Genomic DNA, 17,093 nt, shown 5'->3' on the forward strand with positions numbered 1-17,093 from the left:
CAACACCCAGCATGCCTTGCACCTGAGTAAGCCATCCAGGCGGCTTCGGAGGCCCGCCTAGTTTGAGGGACGGGGCGTCGCGTTTCCGACGCACAGTACCCTGGGCTTTGTAGTCTCCGTAGATAAGTAGAAGGGGACGCCGATTGATGGTTGCATTGCATGCCTGGATACGTGGTCCCTTTGAAGCGATTCGCAGTGCATGCTGAAATATGTAGTCCTGAGTACTTGTCTGTAGTTCGGTTTGGATTGATCAGTAGTAACTCATGGATGTTTGGATTTTACAGATGAGTCCTTCCACTCCCTACCCTGGACAATTTGAGGTTGCCATGTTCTCATATGGGTCTATAAGACATTAATAAACATCTATTACAAAATAAACAGTTTCTAAACATCTATTACCATCACACTCTAATAAAAGGAAATTTTAATACACATGGGGAGGAACCTATTCCCAGAACAAAGAAAAATAATTTACATTGCATAAAATTTGCTTTTTTTGAAAAAAAAGTACATTTTGGTTGATTTTCTCATTTTTTCCTGGATAGGTGTAAACTTGGCAACATGCTAACATTGGTCTGAAGACTGGCATTTGGAACTACTGGTATAGATGATCTTTTGGTCATTAAAACATCGTTCATCTAATAGCTTCAGTAACAGTATATCTTTAATTTTCATGGGGATTTAGAATTGACATTGATGGATGAGAAAATGGAAGTGAAGAGAGATTATGTGTCACTGTTCTCTAATGAGCCCAGCGCATTTTTCTCTAAATTATTTCCTCCATCCCTTCAAGTTGCAGGGAAGCTTTAGTTAATAGCAGCAGTAGTCAGGACTCTCTTCTATCCCTTTCTCTTGGAATTTCTTCAAGATCACTGAGTGGAAGACACTACTGTATGAAAAGTTATTGTAGGCAGCAAAATAATTCCCAACCTGGTGTCTTAGGAATTAAAACATTTCCCAGTTACAGAGAGTCAAAGGTAATGGAGAGGGGCAGCTTCACAGTAGATAATGAATATTGGTGTTCCTCAAGGCAACCTGCATACCTCTGCTTAAAACAGAACAAAAAAGAGATTGTCATCTTAACCATGTCATTTTAACCATGTATTAAATAATCACCAAGTCCATACAGAGTGAAGTCAGAAAGAGAAAAACAAATATCATATAATATCGCTTATATGTGGAATCTAGAAAAATGGTACAGATGAACTTATAGGCAAAGCAGAAATAGAGTCACAGATGTAGAGAACAAACTTATGGTTACCAAGGGGGGAAGAGGAGGGTGGGATGAATTGGGAGATTGGGATCAACATATATACACTACTATGTATAAAATAGATAACTAATGAGAAACAATTGTTTAGCACAGGGAACCCTGCTCAATGATCTGTGGTGACCTAAACGGGAAGGAAATCTAAAAAAGAGTGGATATACGTATACTTATAACTGATTCGCTTTGCTGTACAGCAGAAACGAACACAATATTGAAAAGCAATTATACTCCAATAAAAATAAATAATCACCATGTCTATTTAACTGATCCTAGTTTAAGTCTTGCTACTTTCTGACAGAACTCCAAAATAGGTATTTCAACATATGACCCCAGAATTTGGCGGTGTTAGTGTCAGTCAATACGGTCAATGGATATTCAAAGACGGCAGGAAACATTTACATTTATAATCTATTAAAACTAACGCTACATGGCCGAATGAATCAATCCATTGTAAGACATTTTTTTAAGGTTTTTAAACAATATTTATTTTAGGCTGTGTTGGGTCTTCATTGCGCTTGCGGCGAATGAAGGCTTCCCTTGCGTAGCTGGGGTTCTAGGCAAACAGGCTTCAGTAGTTGTGACGCACGGGCTTAACTACTCCACAGCATGTGAGATTTTCTCGGTCCAGGGCTCGAACCTGTGCCCGCTGCACTAATACGCGGATTCTTAACCACTGCGCCACCTGGGAAGTCCCTGGCAAGTGTATGTTTAAATCCTTCTGAGCAGCGTGTCACCATAACAGTGACAAGCCCTTTGCGCACTTCCCAGTGCTTTCATGGGACCCTAGCACCTCAGAACGATGCCCCAATATCTCTATTTAAACCTGGGTTCCTCCTAACACTAGGGGGAGGCCAAGAGCCTTGGGACACCCCCCGCAACCCTGGGAGAGGGAGGCGGGACCTATTGTCAACTCATGCCTTCCCCACCTGTGACTGGCACAGACACTAGCCAATGGGTGCCTGAATAGGGCAGGCCGGCGCCCCGCCCCCTGAGCGCCCCGCGGCCCCCGAGGCACCCTCTGGCCGTCTCTGCCGCGGCTACGGCCTGGGCGGACGGTGCGCCTTGCGCAGGCGCGAAGCCTAGACCTCGCTGCAGCCCCCCCATCGCCTCCGGGAGTCGCACCCAGGGAGGTCGCCTGCTGGCGCGTCAGTGCTCTCCCCCTCGTCTGCCCTCCCCGGTCCCCCCAGCACCCTACGCGCCCCGATGGCGGAGTTGCGGCCTAGCGGCGCCCCCGGCCCCACCGCGCCCCCGGCCCCTGGCCCTACAGCCCCTCCGGCCTTCGCCTCGCTCTTCCCCCCGGGACTGCACGCCATCTACGGAGAGTGCCGCCGCCTTTACCCAGACCAGCCGAACCCGCTCCAGGTTACCGCTATCGTCAAGTACTGGTATGCCTTGGGCCGCGGGGAGACGGACAGGGGCGGGCTGAGAAGGGTTAAAGCGCTGGGGCCAAGTCATTTGTGCGGGAATAGGAGGGGGAAGGAGAATGGTTAAAGCACTTGGAAGAAGGGCTTTCTGCTGCGAGGGAAGAAGTTAAGGCTCAAGTTAGGAATGGGGACAAAGGGGTTAAAGAAGCCTGTGGGTAGCGAAGGGTTAGCGAGGGAGGAGGGGAATGAAGGGTTAATTGGGATTAGGAGAATAGAGTGAATTGGGGGTGTGGGTAGGAGCGGCGGAGGGAACGATAGGAGAGAAGGAACTGTAAACGTGGTGAAAGGAGGGGGCGCCTGTAGGGGGTCATTAGTGGGCGAGGGGAAGCCGGGGTGGGGGGGCGGCGGCTGAAGTGGGATGGGGGAGGCGAGGCGGGGCCTGGGGAGCATCTGAGAAGGCTTTGGAGCCGCGCGGCTGGAGGAGCTCAGAGGGTACGAGACTGCACAGGGTAGTGACGGGTGTGGGTCTGTGGGTTAGGAGGGGAGCAAGTTGTGAGCGTTGTGCTTGTGAAGGGATGAGGAGGAGGTCTCTTTTTGATCCTTTCCCGATGAGCTCAGACATTGATATCAGTGCAGTGCTTTTGCGTTTGAAGTTTGGCGGAGCAATTTTTCCCGATAAACTTTCTGCTTACTCTGCACAGTTCTGTTTCTCCATGCAGAGCTGCTTCTGGCTCTGCAGCTGCTTTGCTTTAGGTCACTGGCTAGAACAGAGGCAGACAGGGTCAGGGAGATCCATGGTTTGGTTCAGAATTGAAGGAGACTGCAGTAAATGATGAAGACCTGGGACTTGGACACGGAGGATCCTGCAGTGAGATGTTAAGAGGAGCTTGGTGGTCCAGAGCTTCCAGATTTAGGCAGCAGTTCCTCAGGGAAGCTGAGGGTAATGCTCAAGTAGCTCTGTTAAGATCAGACCTGTGTACAGATGGGCTGCCCCTGGGGAGGGGATGGTCTTTTCTAGTTTCCCATTTCATTTGCAACTTGTCTCTTCCTGCCCGCTCTGGGCAAAACGTGTTATAGGGACTCTTCTTCATGGTCTTTCTGGACCAAAAGTTGACTGAGAATTAATTGAATCTGTCCAAAACCACATTCGCGCAGGCACTGTATTAGATGAGCCCCTTCATTGACTCCTGAAATTCTGTTCAGGCAGCTGCTTGGGGTGTGGCCAAAGGGGAGGTACACTCAAAGGGGGAAGTGATAGAGTGGATGTCTTTGCTGGTTACCTTTCCCTTTAAGAGTGAGTCTTTTTCCTCTGTGACAACCTCTTTCTTCTTCTGGAGATGGCAGAAGCTAGGCTGTGTAGGGCTGAGGCCAGCTCCCTGTGTCTATGGGAGGATGTGAAGAGGCTGACAGTGTGAAGGGCCTGGGGAGCAGCCACCTGCTCCTTAGGGAGAGCCACGGGAGCAGCCTGCCTCTGTCTGGTAGCCAGGAGGAGGGGTGGCCAGTGGTACAGTTCTCTCCGGCAGGCACACTGTTCTTTGGTTGAGAGGAGTTTTTCAAGAGAGCTTCTGAGTACAAAGCAGCTCTTGATAACTTAATCACCCATATTTAAATATATTGTACCACTATATTTAAATATGTATAGTGATGGACTCTATTGGGATGTGTCATGAGAAAAAGGGGACCTGCCTCTGCCGTGCTGTTTGTTCAGGCCTCATTTGAGTATAAGGAGAAATCCCTACGCAGACTTGGGCAACAGTTATTATGTCACCCAAGTGGCCATGAAGGATAGAGTTGTGTGTAAAAGGTATTGAACAGGTGCAAAGGACTAAGACTGGTTTGGGAACCCTTTATTTTCCCCCCATCCCCCCAGGAACCTTTCTTTTTTCATCTTGTTGCAAGTTTCTTAACCAGGCCAGGACTTATCTTAAAAGATGGGCCAGCATCTAATGACGAATAAAAAGGATTGCATAGCACTTTGTGGAATTAGAAATGCTTCCTAGATGCAGAATTTTTGAGAGGGAACAGCTCAGTGACTGGTTCTTTCTAAGATTTGGAGGGGGTTGCATAATTAAGATCCTGAAAGTAGTTTACTGATAACCTCACAATTGGGATCCCACAGTCCCGCTTCAATTTTCATAGCAGGATGGCTGACTGAGGCTGCCTCAGTTTGGCTGTGGCCCAGGGTACCTTGGGATTCTTTTTCTTGTGACAGAAGGGTGGCTCTTTGACTAGTGGTCCCTAGCCAACCGGGACATCCTGGTTGAAAGCTGAGACATGAGTGATCAGGTTGCTGAAGTAGAACCAGTGCCCTAGGGCCACTTCACTCTGGCAACCTCCCTGTGGAGTGAATGAAGTCAGGTGTTCAAGGACTTAAGTTGAGGGATGATCTGGGTCCTGGGATAACATCTTTTTCTAAGATGTATTTTCCACGTACTCATCTGCTTCCCATCAGGTCTCTGAGTGAGTATAACAGAACACTCTGTGCTTAGAGATGAGGCTGATTTTGTCTGACTCTTGTCATTCTCTGCAGTTGGAGTTTTAAGGTAAAGCCTCTCTCTTTGATGAAATACCCTCTGGGAGACTTGGCCACAAAGAGGGCTGCCAGGAGTGTGGTAGATGGAGCATGGAAGAGTGGATGCAGTTTTGCCCCTTGTTGCTGGATGGACCTAGGCTGAAGGATGGGCAGATATGGAGCCTGTAATCATTCCCACCTGTTCCAGGGTTCTGCAGTTATCATGAGGTCCTTGCAGGGGTAGCCGCCCTTTCTTTCCTCTTTTCCCCGACAAACTTTTCTAAATCTAACTGGTTGTGGAATTAGTCAGATGAGTTGGCAAAAGCAGAGTTAAGGAAAGACATGAAGATTTGTCCCTTTTCCTAATCCACTCGGTTGAGATTCTAAGCTATTTGTAGCGACTTTCTTACAAGTCCTATAAATAACTTAGCATTTCCTAGCAGAGAATAAGGATTTCTACAAAGGCAAATAACATCCTGGCAAAAGAGGGCGAAACCAGACCTACTGGTTTTAAATAGTGTTTGAATTGCATGGTATGGGCATGCTTGCTGAGATCACATACATGTAACATGTCTTTTATTTGGTTGTTGGCATTCCTTCAGCATATGATCCCAAATGTAAAGTGTATCCCATCCTTGTCCCAGGAGCAGGCAAAGTTTTTGCAGTCTGTGGAACAGTCAGATGTCTGAGGCAGCCCAAGTGCAGTGTTTGTGGGCTAAATGCAGACTTCCTTCTGCTGATGGTTTCCATTTAGTCTTGTTTCTCAAGTCTACCAAGTTTCCCTATCCATTCTGAAGAAAAGCAGGGTTTTTTTTTTAAAGAACACTAATTACTCTACTAAAGGGAACCCTTATTGAATTAAATCCTCAGAGTGAGCTAATGGCTGAATCTCTTCCTCAACTGCCTCTCTGTTGGAATTATGGGGGAAGTCTAATGTGGTTCTCAGAGGCCCCAAATCATTTAATGTTCCAGCTCTACCTTAGAGGCAGCTGTGTCCTGGGATCATCTTCCAGATGCAAGAGCTCATAGGGCTCTCAGCCTGGCTCCTGCTTCATTTCTCTGCAGAGCCGAGCTAGCCTAAGTTTGGCCTTTGTCACTTCCATGATAAAAGACCAGCTTTGGTCTGGGGGGTGCGGGCTGGGGTCTGGAGGCATTGGGTCTGTTTAGAACAAACTGTAATTAACATAGGGCACAATATAGTCTTTCAGGAATTAGCTGTCTAAGAGGCAGGAGTGGAGCTGAGCCTCTGCTTCCAGTAACAATGCCCATTGGGGATGATCAGGATGGTCTTTCAACAGAGGCCAATTGATTGACTGATGCGCTTCTTGCCTTGAAGCTTGGCGTGTTTATAGGCACCATGGAAGAGAGATAATTCCTGCCAATCCCACTTGGGATTGGTAATTTGAAACAGGAGGAAGCCAAAGGGTCAACCAATCAGTCTTTTTATTTCTTTTTTTTTTAAATTTTATTTTATTTACTTTTTTATACAGCAGGTTCTTATTAGTTATCCATTTTATACATATTAATAAGTCTGTTTAATTTCTGAAGGAGGCTCTACCTGTTGGAGATAGGAGAAGGGAGCCTCTTGTGCTTATGGAATTGGGCTGCCTCCAGCTGCCCATCCTTTGGTCTTATCCTGGAGAGGTGCGGCCTCCCTTTAGTTATCTTTTACCCCAGGTTCCTCTAGGATGGGGTCTTTAGGTTTGTAAGGTAGAGCCCCTCAACTTCACATTGTCTGCTTTCAGGCTCACACTGACACTCCTGTGTTTTGTCTTTTGCAGGTTGGGTGGCCCAGACCCCTTGGACTATGTTAGCATGTACAGGAATGTGGGGAGCTCTTCGGCCAACATCCCCGAGCACTGGCACTACATCAGCTTTGGCCTGAGTGATCTCTATGGCGACAACAGAGTCCATGAGTGAGTGTGTACACTTGCCCTTCCATCTCCCTGTTCCTTAGCCTTGAGCCTTATTTCTGAGGTTTTCCTGAGCAGGGGTGATAATGTCATAGTCCCTTGAGATTGGCATTTCTCACATGGAACATCTGGGTTTCTGCCTTCTGCCTGTACCTCCTTGTGCCAAGGTGGTCCAGGTCATCACCTGAGCTCTGCTCATCTGGTGCAGGAAAGTGTTGATGAGCAAGAGTTCCAAAACCATTAGGTTTTTCCAAGCTTTTTCTGATGTTTGAGCTCAAATGACAGGCAGCACAGCTATGACCCAGATGTTGGGTTGATTCCTCTAGGTCTACTTCCTTTTTTCCCCTCTAGCTTATGAAAAATTTTAAACAAGAAACAACGTTGAAAGAATTTTACAGTGAACACTCACGTACCACTACCTAGATTCTACCATTAACATTTTATTCTACTTGCTTTATCATGACTATATCCATCTCTATCCCTCTGTCGATCTTACCTACTTCCTTTTAACCTGCAGTTATCTGTGCTCAGATCAGCCGCAGTACATTTTTTTTTTTTGTACATTTATTTATTTCTGGCTGCGTTGGGTCTTCGTTGCTGCGCGTGGGCTTTCTCTAGTTGTAGCAAGCAGGGGCTACTCTTCGTTGTGGTGCGGGAGCTTCTCATTGCAGTGGCTTCTCTTGTTGCGGAGCCTGGGCTCTAGGCACGCGGGCTTCAGTAGTTGTGGCTCACGGGCTCAGTAGTTGTGGCGCACAGGCTTAGTTGCTCCACTGCATGTGGGATCTCCCCGGACCAGGGATTGAACCCGTGTCCCCTGCATTGGTAGGTGGATTCTTAACCACCGCACCACCAGGGAAGTTCCTGCAGTACGTTTTTTATCCTAGTCTTTCTTCCATTTGCTGCCCTGTAATACTTATAATTCCTACCTGCCTCCCCTACTTCCCTCTATAATCACTGAATTTAAACACATTTTACTATTAAGTTAAACATTGTCAGTTGAAAAAATAGCAACAGTAATAATAAAAGCTAACAGTTAAGCATTGATTATGAGACAGGTACTCTTCTAATCACTTTATATATATATGTATTAACTAATTTTATTTTCACCACAACCCTAAAATACTGGTAGGTACTAATATTTGCCCCATTTTACAGTTGAGGAAAGTGAGACGCAAAGAGATTCTATAATTTGCTTAAGGTCACACAGATTGGAAGTGGTGGAGCCAGGATTCTAACACAGGCAGTCTGGCTCCAGAGTCCATACTCTTTTTTTAAAAAGGCTGCATTGGGTTTTCATTGCTGGGCGTGGGCTTTTTCTAGTTGCGGTGAGCAGGGGCTACTGTTCGTTGTGGTGTGCAGGCTTCTCATTGTGGTGGCTTTTCTTGTTGAGGAGCACGGGCTCTAGGCACGTGGGCTTCAGTAGTTGTGGCACGCAGGCTCAGTAGTTGTGGCTCGCAGGCTCTAGAGTGCAGGCTCAGTAGTTGTGGCACACGGGCTTAGTTGCTCCGCGGCATGTGGGACCTTCCCAGACCAGGAATGTCCCCTCCATTGGCAGGCGGATTCTTAACCACTGCGCAACCAGGGAAGTCCACGATTTCTCTTTCTATTATGTCCTTTCCTGTTTTTTGTTTTGCATACTATCTTTTTTTTGCTTCTTATACCATCTTTTTGGTGTCTTGGTGGTGGCTGCTTAGCGTGTGTAGATTGAAAGAGTAGCAGGGCTCTTCCTGCCTTGCCTCAGCATTAAGAGGTTGATTCTGGAGATGTTGATGCTATGATGAGGAAGAAGATGATAATAGTCTTTTTTTTTTTTTTTTTTGTCTTTGTTTTAGTTCTTACTATCTTTCATCATCCTGTCAAATGCTTTACAATCTTATCAGGTTCTTTTGTTATCTCTGTTTTATACGTGGGGAAACTGAGTCCCTTGAGGGGCTAAATGAATTGTCTAAAGTCTCGCCTGTAGGCTGTAAAAGAGCTAGGATTGAATTGAGCTGTTCAGAGTCTGAGCTCTTAACCACTAGGCTATACACCACCCCCACCCCCACCCCCACCCCCCACCCCCCATCACAGGCCCAACCCAACTTCCTCTTTTCTCTTGTTAATCTTGGAGGCCCAGGCCCCATCTCCTCACTGATCACGTGTCAGGAGCAATTTCTGGGCCTGCCTTTATAGCCTTCCAAACATCCATTGCAATGTCAGCCTAAGGCTTTGGGAACAGGGAATTAATCTTGCCTGAATCAAGACCCTGCATTGCATTATTAATAATGGAGGTAGAATAGCAAACAGATGCAGGGAGTAGAGGGACTATGCTGGACTTCAATTTATATTTTTAATAAGAACCTGCAGAGGATATTTAGTGCAGCTAGCCTGTACCTTTTTGTTGACAGATTTATTCCAGTTAAAAGAATACTGTTTTCTATGTGGCCTAAAGATTCTTACAGTCTACCTGCTTATGAGGTATGAGTCTAAGGCCCAAATGACATGAAGAACATAATTGAGGAAGTCCCATATTTCAGAAAGGGCAACCTCTGAATTTGAAAAAGGGCCTTTCTTTGTTTAGCAGTACCCTCATATATGTGTGTCATTTCTATGTGATAAAACACTTTGATATTCAGATGTCATTCATGACAATAGTGAGACCTCCATTTGGGCTTTCACCCCACACTCGAGCCTAGTATTTTCTGGTATTAAAACCTGCCACTAGAAGGATGTGCAAGGAATGTTCTTGGATATTTACCCAGTTCTGGTCTATGTTGCAGAAGTCAAAAGTACCTTTGTAATTGGCCTTGTGCTGGTGTGACTGGTCTCTTCTCGATCCTGGTAAGTTTCTTGAAGAAAAGTTTGCTTTTCCAAACATTTCATGTGGTGAGCCCTCTTTAAAACTGATTCATTGATTCTCATATAATTTAGGGCTTGAAACTGAGGTCAGAAAGATGAGCGTTCTATCACCCAGCTTAAGTGCTAAGAGGTGTTGAATTGGAATTATGGCAAATGACTCTGGCAACATTCTTCTTACACTGCCTTTGGCTTCTCATTCAGTGAAAAAAAAGGGCAGAAGCCTTGGTTCATTTATTCAACATTTATCAAGTGCTGAAGTCCTATTTTGTACCGGACACAGAGCACCATAATAGATGTCTTGGGGATAAGATGCCAAGACAAAATTCCTGTCTTAAGGAGCACATGTTGTAGAGGGAGGATAAATATAAAGAGATAGTTACAGTACTGGGTAAATAAATGCTGCAATCCATGATGTAGAACATGTTCTGGGAGCACAATGGAGTGAGTGACTTATAGTCAGGCTGCTGGATTGGAGGAAGCTCCAGGGAGGAAGTGAAGTTTGAGAGCAACCTTGTAGGAAGGGGCTGGGGTGAGATCTGCAGTCTGACACCTCTAGGGCACAAACATTCACTTTTGGAAAGGAGATTTCAAAATCTTCTAGCCCAGTATTTCCAAAATTTTTAGTGCTGCCTTCATAACCTTTGCCACCTGTAGTATATTATCTACTTTATGTTTTCTTTAAATTAACCTCCCCTGATATAAATATATTTTTTAAAGTTAAATCAGGGCTTCCCTGGTGGCGAGGTGGTTGAGAGTCCGCCTGCTGATGCAAGGGACACGGGTTCGTGCCCTGGTCCGGGAAGATCCCACATGCCGCGGAGCGGCTGGGCCCATGAGCCATGGCCGCTGAGCCTGCGCGTCCGGAGCCTGTGCTCCGCAATAGGAGAGGCCACAACAGTGAGAGGCCCGCGTACCGCAAAAAAAAAAAAAAAAGTTAAATCACTACCATATATGGAAACCAGTATCACTTGCTATAATTTAAAGGTAGTTATGGAAGTAAACACAGTGATAACAAAGCAATATTATTAAATTCTAGCTTAATACAGTGGCCTGTCACAGAAGATTCTGAGCCTGAGCCAGCTTTCTCTTTGTTCAAGAGATTAGTAAGTACGAGCGAGGTATTAAAAAAGACGTGCTAACACCAAATAGAACCTGGCCCTAGCTCTGATTTAAAAAATTGAAAGACAGTTGAGAAGGGAATTTTTTTAAAAGTATGATTCAGTATTATTTCTTGTCACAGACAAATGGGAAACACTGATCTAGTCCATCTCCCTTAAATTGTGCAGTTTAGAAAGTACAGTAGCCTGCCAAAGGCCATACAGCAAGTTAATGAGAGCAGCAGGGTCTCCTAACATCTAAAATGTTCTATGCTAGATAAACAACAAGGTCCTACTGTATAGCACAGGGAACTATATTCAATATCCTGTAATAAACCATCGTGGAAAAGAATATGAAAAAAGAACGTATATATATAAAACTGAATCACTTTGCTGTATACCAGAAACTAACACAACAATGTAAGTCAACTATACTTCAATTTTTAAAAAGTGTAAAAAATAAAAATAAAATGTTCTATGCTTTCTTTCAATGTACAGGGCATTGTTCGTCTTTAAGGTAATAATTTAAGCAAACTTTTTCTTTTTAGTTTCTTTTTAGTTTTTTTTATTTGCGATACGTGGGCCTCTCACTGCTGTGGCCTCTCCCATTGCGGAGCACAGGCTCCGGAGGCGCAGGCTCAGCGGCCATGGCTCGTGGGCCCAGCCGCTCCGCAGCATGTGGGATCTTCCTGGACCAGGGCACGAACCCGTGTCCCCTGCATCGGCAGGCGGACTCTCAACCACTGCGCCACCAGGGAAGCCCTCTTTTTAGTTTTTACTATATTGCAGGTTAGTGCTAAGTTCTTTTTTCCTTTTTAATGTCTTTGTTGGAGTATAATTGCTTTACAATGTTGTGTTAGTTTCTGCTGTATAACAAAGTGAATCAGCTATACATATACATATATCCCCATTTTTCCTCCCTCTTGTGTCTCCTTCCCACCCTCCCTATCCCATCCCTCTAGGTGGTCACAAACCACCGAGCTGATCTCCCTGTGCTATGCGGCTGCTTCCCACTAGCTATCTATTTTACATTTGGTAGTGTGTATATGTCCATATCACTTTCTCACTTCATCCCACCTTACCCTTCCCCCTCCCTGTGTCCTCAAGTCCATTCTCTACATCTGCGTCTTTATTCCTGTCCTGAGTACTAAGTTCTTTATATAAAATTATCACTTTATATTATCCTCATAGTAATTCTATGACATAAGGAGTTCTTATTACCTCTTGCTCATAGATATAAAAATTTAGGCTTAGAGAACTTACTGCACAGGTGGTAAATTGGCGGTCAGTTCTAGCAACCCCAAAGCCTATATTCTTAGCTACTGTTCTGTATTGCCTTTCCATTTTAATCAGTCAACAGCATTTATTAAATGCCTACTGTGTACTTCTTCCCATTAAGATCTTTCTTTATCCTCACAGCTTGTTGAGGACAGGGACAGGCAGAAGCCTGGGGGTCCCCTGCGTTTCTTCTTGCTCCTGGCAGGCTTGTTTCAGCGAGCAGAAGGGGAGCAGCCCCACCCTGGTAGCCCGGAGAGGGGAGAAGAGTAAGTTGACTGGATGAGCCCTGGTTTGGCCAGTTCCATCCAAGTTCTTTCCCTATTCACAGTCACTAAAGGAAATAGGGCAAGAGAGCACTTGTTTGGATTAAAGGTTCTTAAGAGGCTGTTTCTAAAGTTGGAGAGATGGAACAAGTTGCAGTTCGGGGCAGCCACACAGGAGATCAATGTGCTTTTCTAGGAGCCCTAAGGCCGCCGCCAACTGACTTCAGCAGCAGAGACTGTCCTGGTGCTCTTCCCCCCAGCTTGGGAGGTGTGAGACAGCTGAGCTTCAGCTGCCAAGTGCTTGTCGGAAGACTGCAGCTCTGGCCCTTCTCTTTGTGGCCAGGCAGCTGTGCACTGGAATGTGCGGATTTGCAGAGCTGTGGAAGAGGGGGGCTTCAGCACCACTCTCCGTGAGGATTTCTGGCTGTCCCCGGTCCTGCCAGCAGCCCTGGCTAGACCCAGACTACAGGGGGCCTAACCAAGGCACAGGAGGCTGGCTAGTTGCAGAGTGTGTTTGTGATCTCAGGCAGACTTCCCTGGTGGGATTCCACTGCGCAGGTCATCCGCTGTATGCGCCGGGCTGGTTCCAAAGACAGCCTTTGTGTGGTGTTGGCCTGCAGGCTGGCAGCTCCACAGGGTAGAGCCCACACCTTAGCTCTACCTCCATGGTCGATCTGGGCTCTGCCCCACAAACGCTGGCCTCTTGGCAGGTATGTCCACGGAGTGTAGAGTAGTTCTTGCTCCCTTGGGGCCTGGAACTGCTGCTGACTGGCTTCCCGTGGCTGCCTCTGCTGGGCTGGTGGATAACCTCTTTTTCCCTTTGGGTTTCTCCCATCTGGGCTCTGCACTAAATGAGTTATTTATTAAAACACTGGATACAGATTAACTTTTCCACTTGTTGTTTTGTGTGGCCCCTGCAGTTGGGAAATGCTAATTTGCCTTCCTCAAAGCTTGGTTGGCAGGAACTTTTTAACATGCCATTTCATTCCCTGGGGTTTCCAGTGGAGATTCTGCCTTTGCCATAACATACCTGCCCAGGAGTGTGGTCTCTCCTCTAGTTGGCCTTTGCTTTCTTTCCAAAGCTCTCTGGAGACTGACAAGTGGAATTCCTCTCTAAGCCACCCACAGATGGCAGGTCCCAGCCCTCCCCCTAGCTGGGCACAGCAGGCCGAGGAAGAGCTTTGTAGGTTCACTGGAAGGCAGGCCTCCCTGAAGCTTTGGTCCCTCCCCCTGTCTTTCATCTCAGAGGGTTTAGTTTCAGGATGATTGTGTGAATTGGTGGCGCTCTCTGCTAAGGACAGGGGGCCTGGCCTACCTAGAAAGAGTAGGGCACCCTTGGCCTTGGCCTGGGGTGGGAATAAGGGCCAGCAGTGGGGATAGAGCTCTCCCTGAGGCTGAAACCACCACCCTGGGCTGGATTTCAGGCCCCAAATCTCTGAATTTTGAAATGTTGAGAATTCCTTTTCTTTTGTAACCACAGGAAGACCTGAGGCATTGTGGGGTTCCTAGCAGATCTGTGTGGGTGTGTGGCCTCATCCTTTGTAAAGCATTTCATTTGCAGCATGGATTCTCTCTTCCTCCATGGTGTAGAGATGCTAAATTCTCCGATTCAAGGAGTCCTTCAGCAGTAAGGGGGCAGTTGGGAGGAGATTCCTTGAGCTGGCCCAGTCAAACTGGCTTAAAAGTCCGAGAGGCCTGGTTATTCGGGAGTGACTGCCAGGCTGTCAGCATTGGGAGAGTTCTTCCTCTTCCTGCAGAGAGAGGCAGAAACTTGGAAGCCTTTATGGGTTTGATGTGATCAGATCTCTCAGCCCCAGATCTGCCAGCCCACCCTTTTAGACTCCCATCTTCCACGCCGCAGCTTTTCCCATGCATGCTGGTCCTCACACCTGCCGTGTTCTGGGTCTGGGTTTGCCAGCATCTCCTTTGCCCAGCATTCTGACTCAGAGGTCCTGACTCAGGACTTTGGCCTTTGGCTCCTAAATTCATTTTTCTGTCCTGCCTTTGAGGTCTCCCAGTCAACTACATTTCCTGTTTCAGTAGCTCCGTTCTGATGTCTGGTCCTAAGAAGTGTGTGGAGAGGTCTTGTCCTTTCTGACCTGAGCCCCACGGGAATGGTCTCCTCACCCCTGCACATACTTTCGAAGCTCGCTGACCTGCTGCCGAGCTCTCCACAGAGCACCAGGCTGCGCGGCAACCCCACCAGCAGAGATATATTGAGTCCCATTACAGGCAGAACACTGGAAAAGGTGATGTGTTTGGGTGGGGGACAATGAGAAGTCATACCAAGCTTCTGTCCTTGAAAAAACCCAAGATCTGCTTGATAAGAGATGGCAGAGTCCCTGGGAAAGAAGGCGACAGTGAGGATTGGGGCTGGAAGCAACTTAAGGCTTTGCCTGACTTCTGTGACTTTGTGGCTGTATCCCCTCACCCTGTGGTCCTCAGTGCTTCATTAAAACATGTAATAATAATTGCAGGCTACTTGTAGCTCTTACTGTGTGCAAGGCACTATTCTAAGTGTTTTATATAAATTCATTTCATCCTTACAACAGCTTCATGGGGTAGATATTATTAATCTTATTTTACAAGGAAACTGAGGCACAGAGATGTTAAGGAAATAATCACCCAGCCAGGGAATGCTGGAGCTGGGCTATCAACCTGGGCAGTCTGGCTCCAACAGTCCTCACCCTTCCCTTTCTCTACCTGTGTGGGCGTGTGGAGGAAGGTCCCCCCTCGGACCTCTATTACTATCGTGCGCCTCAGTTCAAAGGTATCTTGGATTAATGGAGTGTGAATAGTTAAGCAGGAAGAGCTTTGTAGGGGAAATGTTGAGCTGGGTGTTGAAGCAACTTTGTAGAGAAGAAAGAGTTCTGTCGGGTAATGGCAAGAGGGTAGGTGATAGGATCCTGTGTCAAATTCAAGTCAAGGCTTCTGCAGCCCTACTGTGGTCATTTTTAGTAAGTTGCCAGGAAAGTCTGCTCTTAAGAGCACAAAGGTGATGCTTCTGGCTTGGATGTCAAGTTCACATGGTCATGCTTCCTGTGTGGTCAAGGATGTACCCAGCATTCCCACAACCCAGAGCATATGTTGCCCAGAATGTGTGGACTATCTGATCATTCTCTCTGGGGAGGAGGTATAGAAATGACGAACACTTCAAAGCTGGGAGTACCCATACCTTCTAGCTGAGGTGTCTGTAGGGCCAACATGGGAAGGATTTTTATTCTGAAATAAAGTTGTCTTGTCATCCTGCAGAGTGACATAACCAGCAGAGGATATATTTTTCCTCTGTTCTTATATCGATGCAGACTGTCACATTATTTTTTAAAACATTTTAATTCCTGTATAGTAGGTCCCCTACATATGAACGAGTTCCACTCCGAGAGCACATTCGTAAGTCCAATTTGTTTTTAAGTCCAACAAAGTTAGCCTAGGTACCAAACTTTTACAGATAACACCAGACACGTGAACTAACTTACGTGATCAGACATGCAAATGCACGTTCGCATCTTAGAAAGTTCACATCTTGAAGGTTCGTATGTAGGAGACTTACTGTAATGGTTTTTTAAAATTAATAGGCTTTATATTTTAGAGCAGTTTTAGGTTTATAGAAAATTGAACAGACAGCCCAAAGAGTTCTCATTACCCTTTCTCTCCTCTGCTTATAGTTTCCCTTGTTACTAATTCCCTTGCATTAGTGGTATATTAGTTACAACTGATGATCCAGTATGGTACATTATTACTAGCTAATGCCTTCTAGTTTACATTATGGTTCACTCCTTTTTTTTTTTTTTTTTTTTTTGCGGTACGCGGGCCTCTCACTGTTGTGGCCTCTCCCGTTGCGGAGCACGGGCTCCGGATGCGCAGGCTCAGTGGCCATGGCTCACGGGCCCAGCCGCTCTGCGGCATGTGGGATCTTCCCAGACCGGGGCATGAACCCGTGTCCCCTGCATCAGCAGGCAGACTCTCAACCACTGCGCCACCAGGGAAGCCCTATGGTTCACTCTTTTTGTTACATAGTTCTGTGTGTTTTGACAAATACATGTCCTGTATCCACCATTAGAGTATCATACAGAATAGTTTCACTGCCCTAAAAATGCCCTGTGCTTTTTATTCTTTCTTCCCTCCTCCCAGACCCCTGGCAACCACTGATTGTTTTACTGTCTCTTTAGTTTTGCCTTTTCTGAAATGTCATGTAGTTGGAATCATACAGTATATAGCCTTTTCAGGTTGACTTCTTTCACTAAGCAATATGCATTTAAGGTTCCTCTATGTCTTTTTGTGGCTTGATAGCTTATTCCTTTTATCACTGAACAATATTCCACTGTGTGTATATACCATAGTTTATCCATTCACTTATTGAAGGATATCTTGATTGCTTCCAGTTTTTGGCGATTTTGAATAAAGCTGCCATAAACATTCATATGTGGGTTTTCTGTGGACATAAGTTTTCAACTCATTTGGGTAAAATTGCTGGATCACATGGTAAGACTATGTTTAGCTTTGTAAGAAACTACCAAACTGTCTTCCAAAGTGGCTGTACCATTTTGCATTCCCATCA

At 46.1% G+C, this 17,093-nt stretch overlaps 1 protein-coding gene across 5 annotated transcripts in view; it reads left to right on the forward strand.

The window, feature by feature from the left end:
- Positions 1–2,292: 2,292 nt before the first annotated feature.
- Positions 2,293–17,093, forward strand: part of SUFU (SUFU negative regulator of hedgehog signaling) — a 108,755-nt gene continuing 93,954 nt past the window's right edge. For all 5 annotated transcript variants that reach the window (XR_003790570.1, XM_029201269.1, XM_029201271.1 and 2 more), the window contains exons 1-2: positions 2,293–2,655; positions 6,928–7,062. Coding sequence is in view for 4 of the 5 variants with exons in the window: in XM_029201269.1 (XP_029057102.1) it covers positions 2,474–2,655; positions 6,928–7,062 (317 nt within the window). In the remaining variant the exon portion in view is untranslated. The remainder of the gene's footprint in view (positions 2,656–6,927; positions 7,063–17,093) is intronic.

Source organism: Monodon monoceros, unplaced genomic scaffold, assembly GCF_005190385.1.
Source record: "Monodon monoceros isolate NGI ecotype Baffin Bay Population unplaced genomic scaffold, NGI_Narwhal_1 Super_Scaffold_4, whole genome shotgun sequence".
Taxonomy (NCBI): domain Eukaryota; kingdom Metazoa; phylum Chordata; class Mammalia; order Artiodactyla; family Monodontidae; genus Monodon; species Monodon monoceros.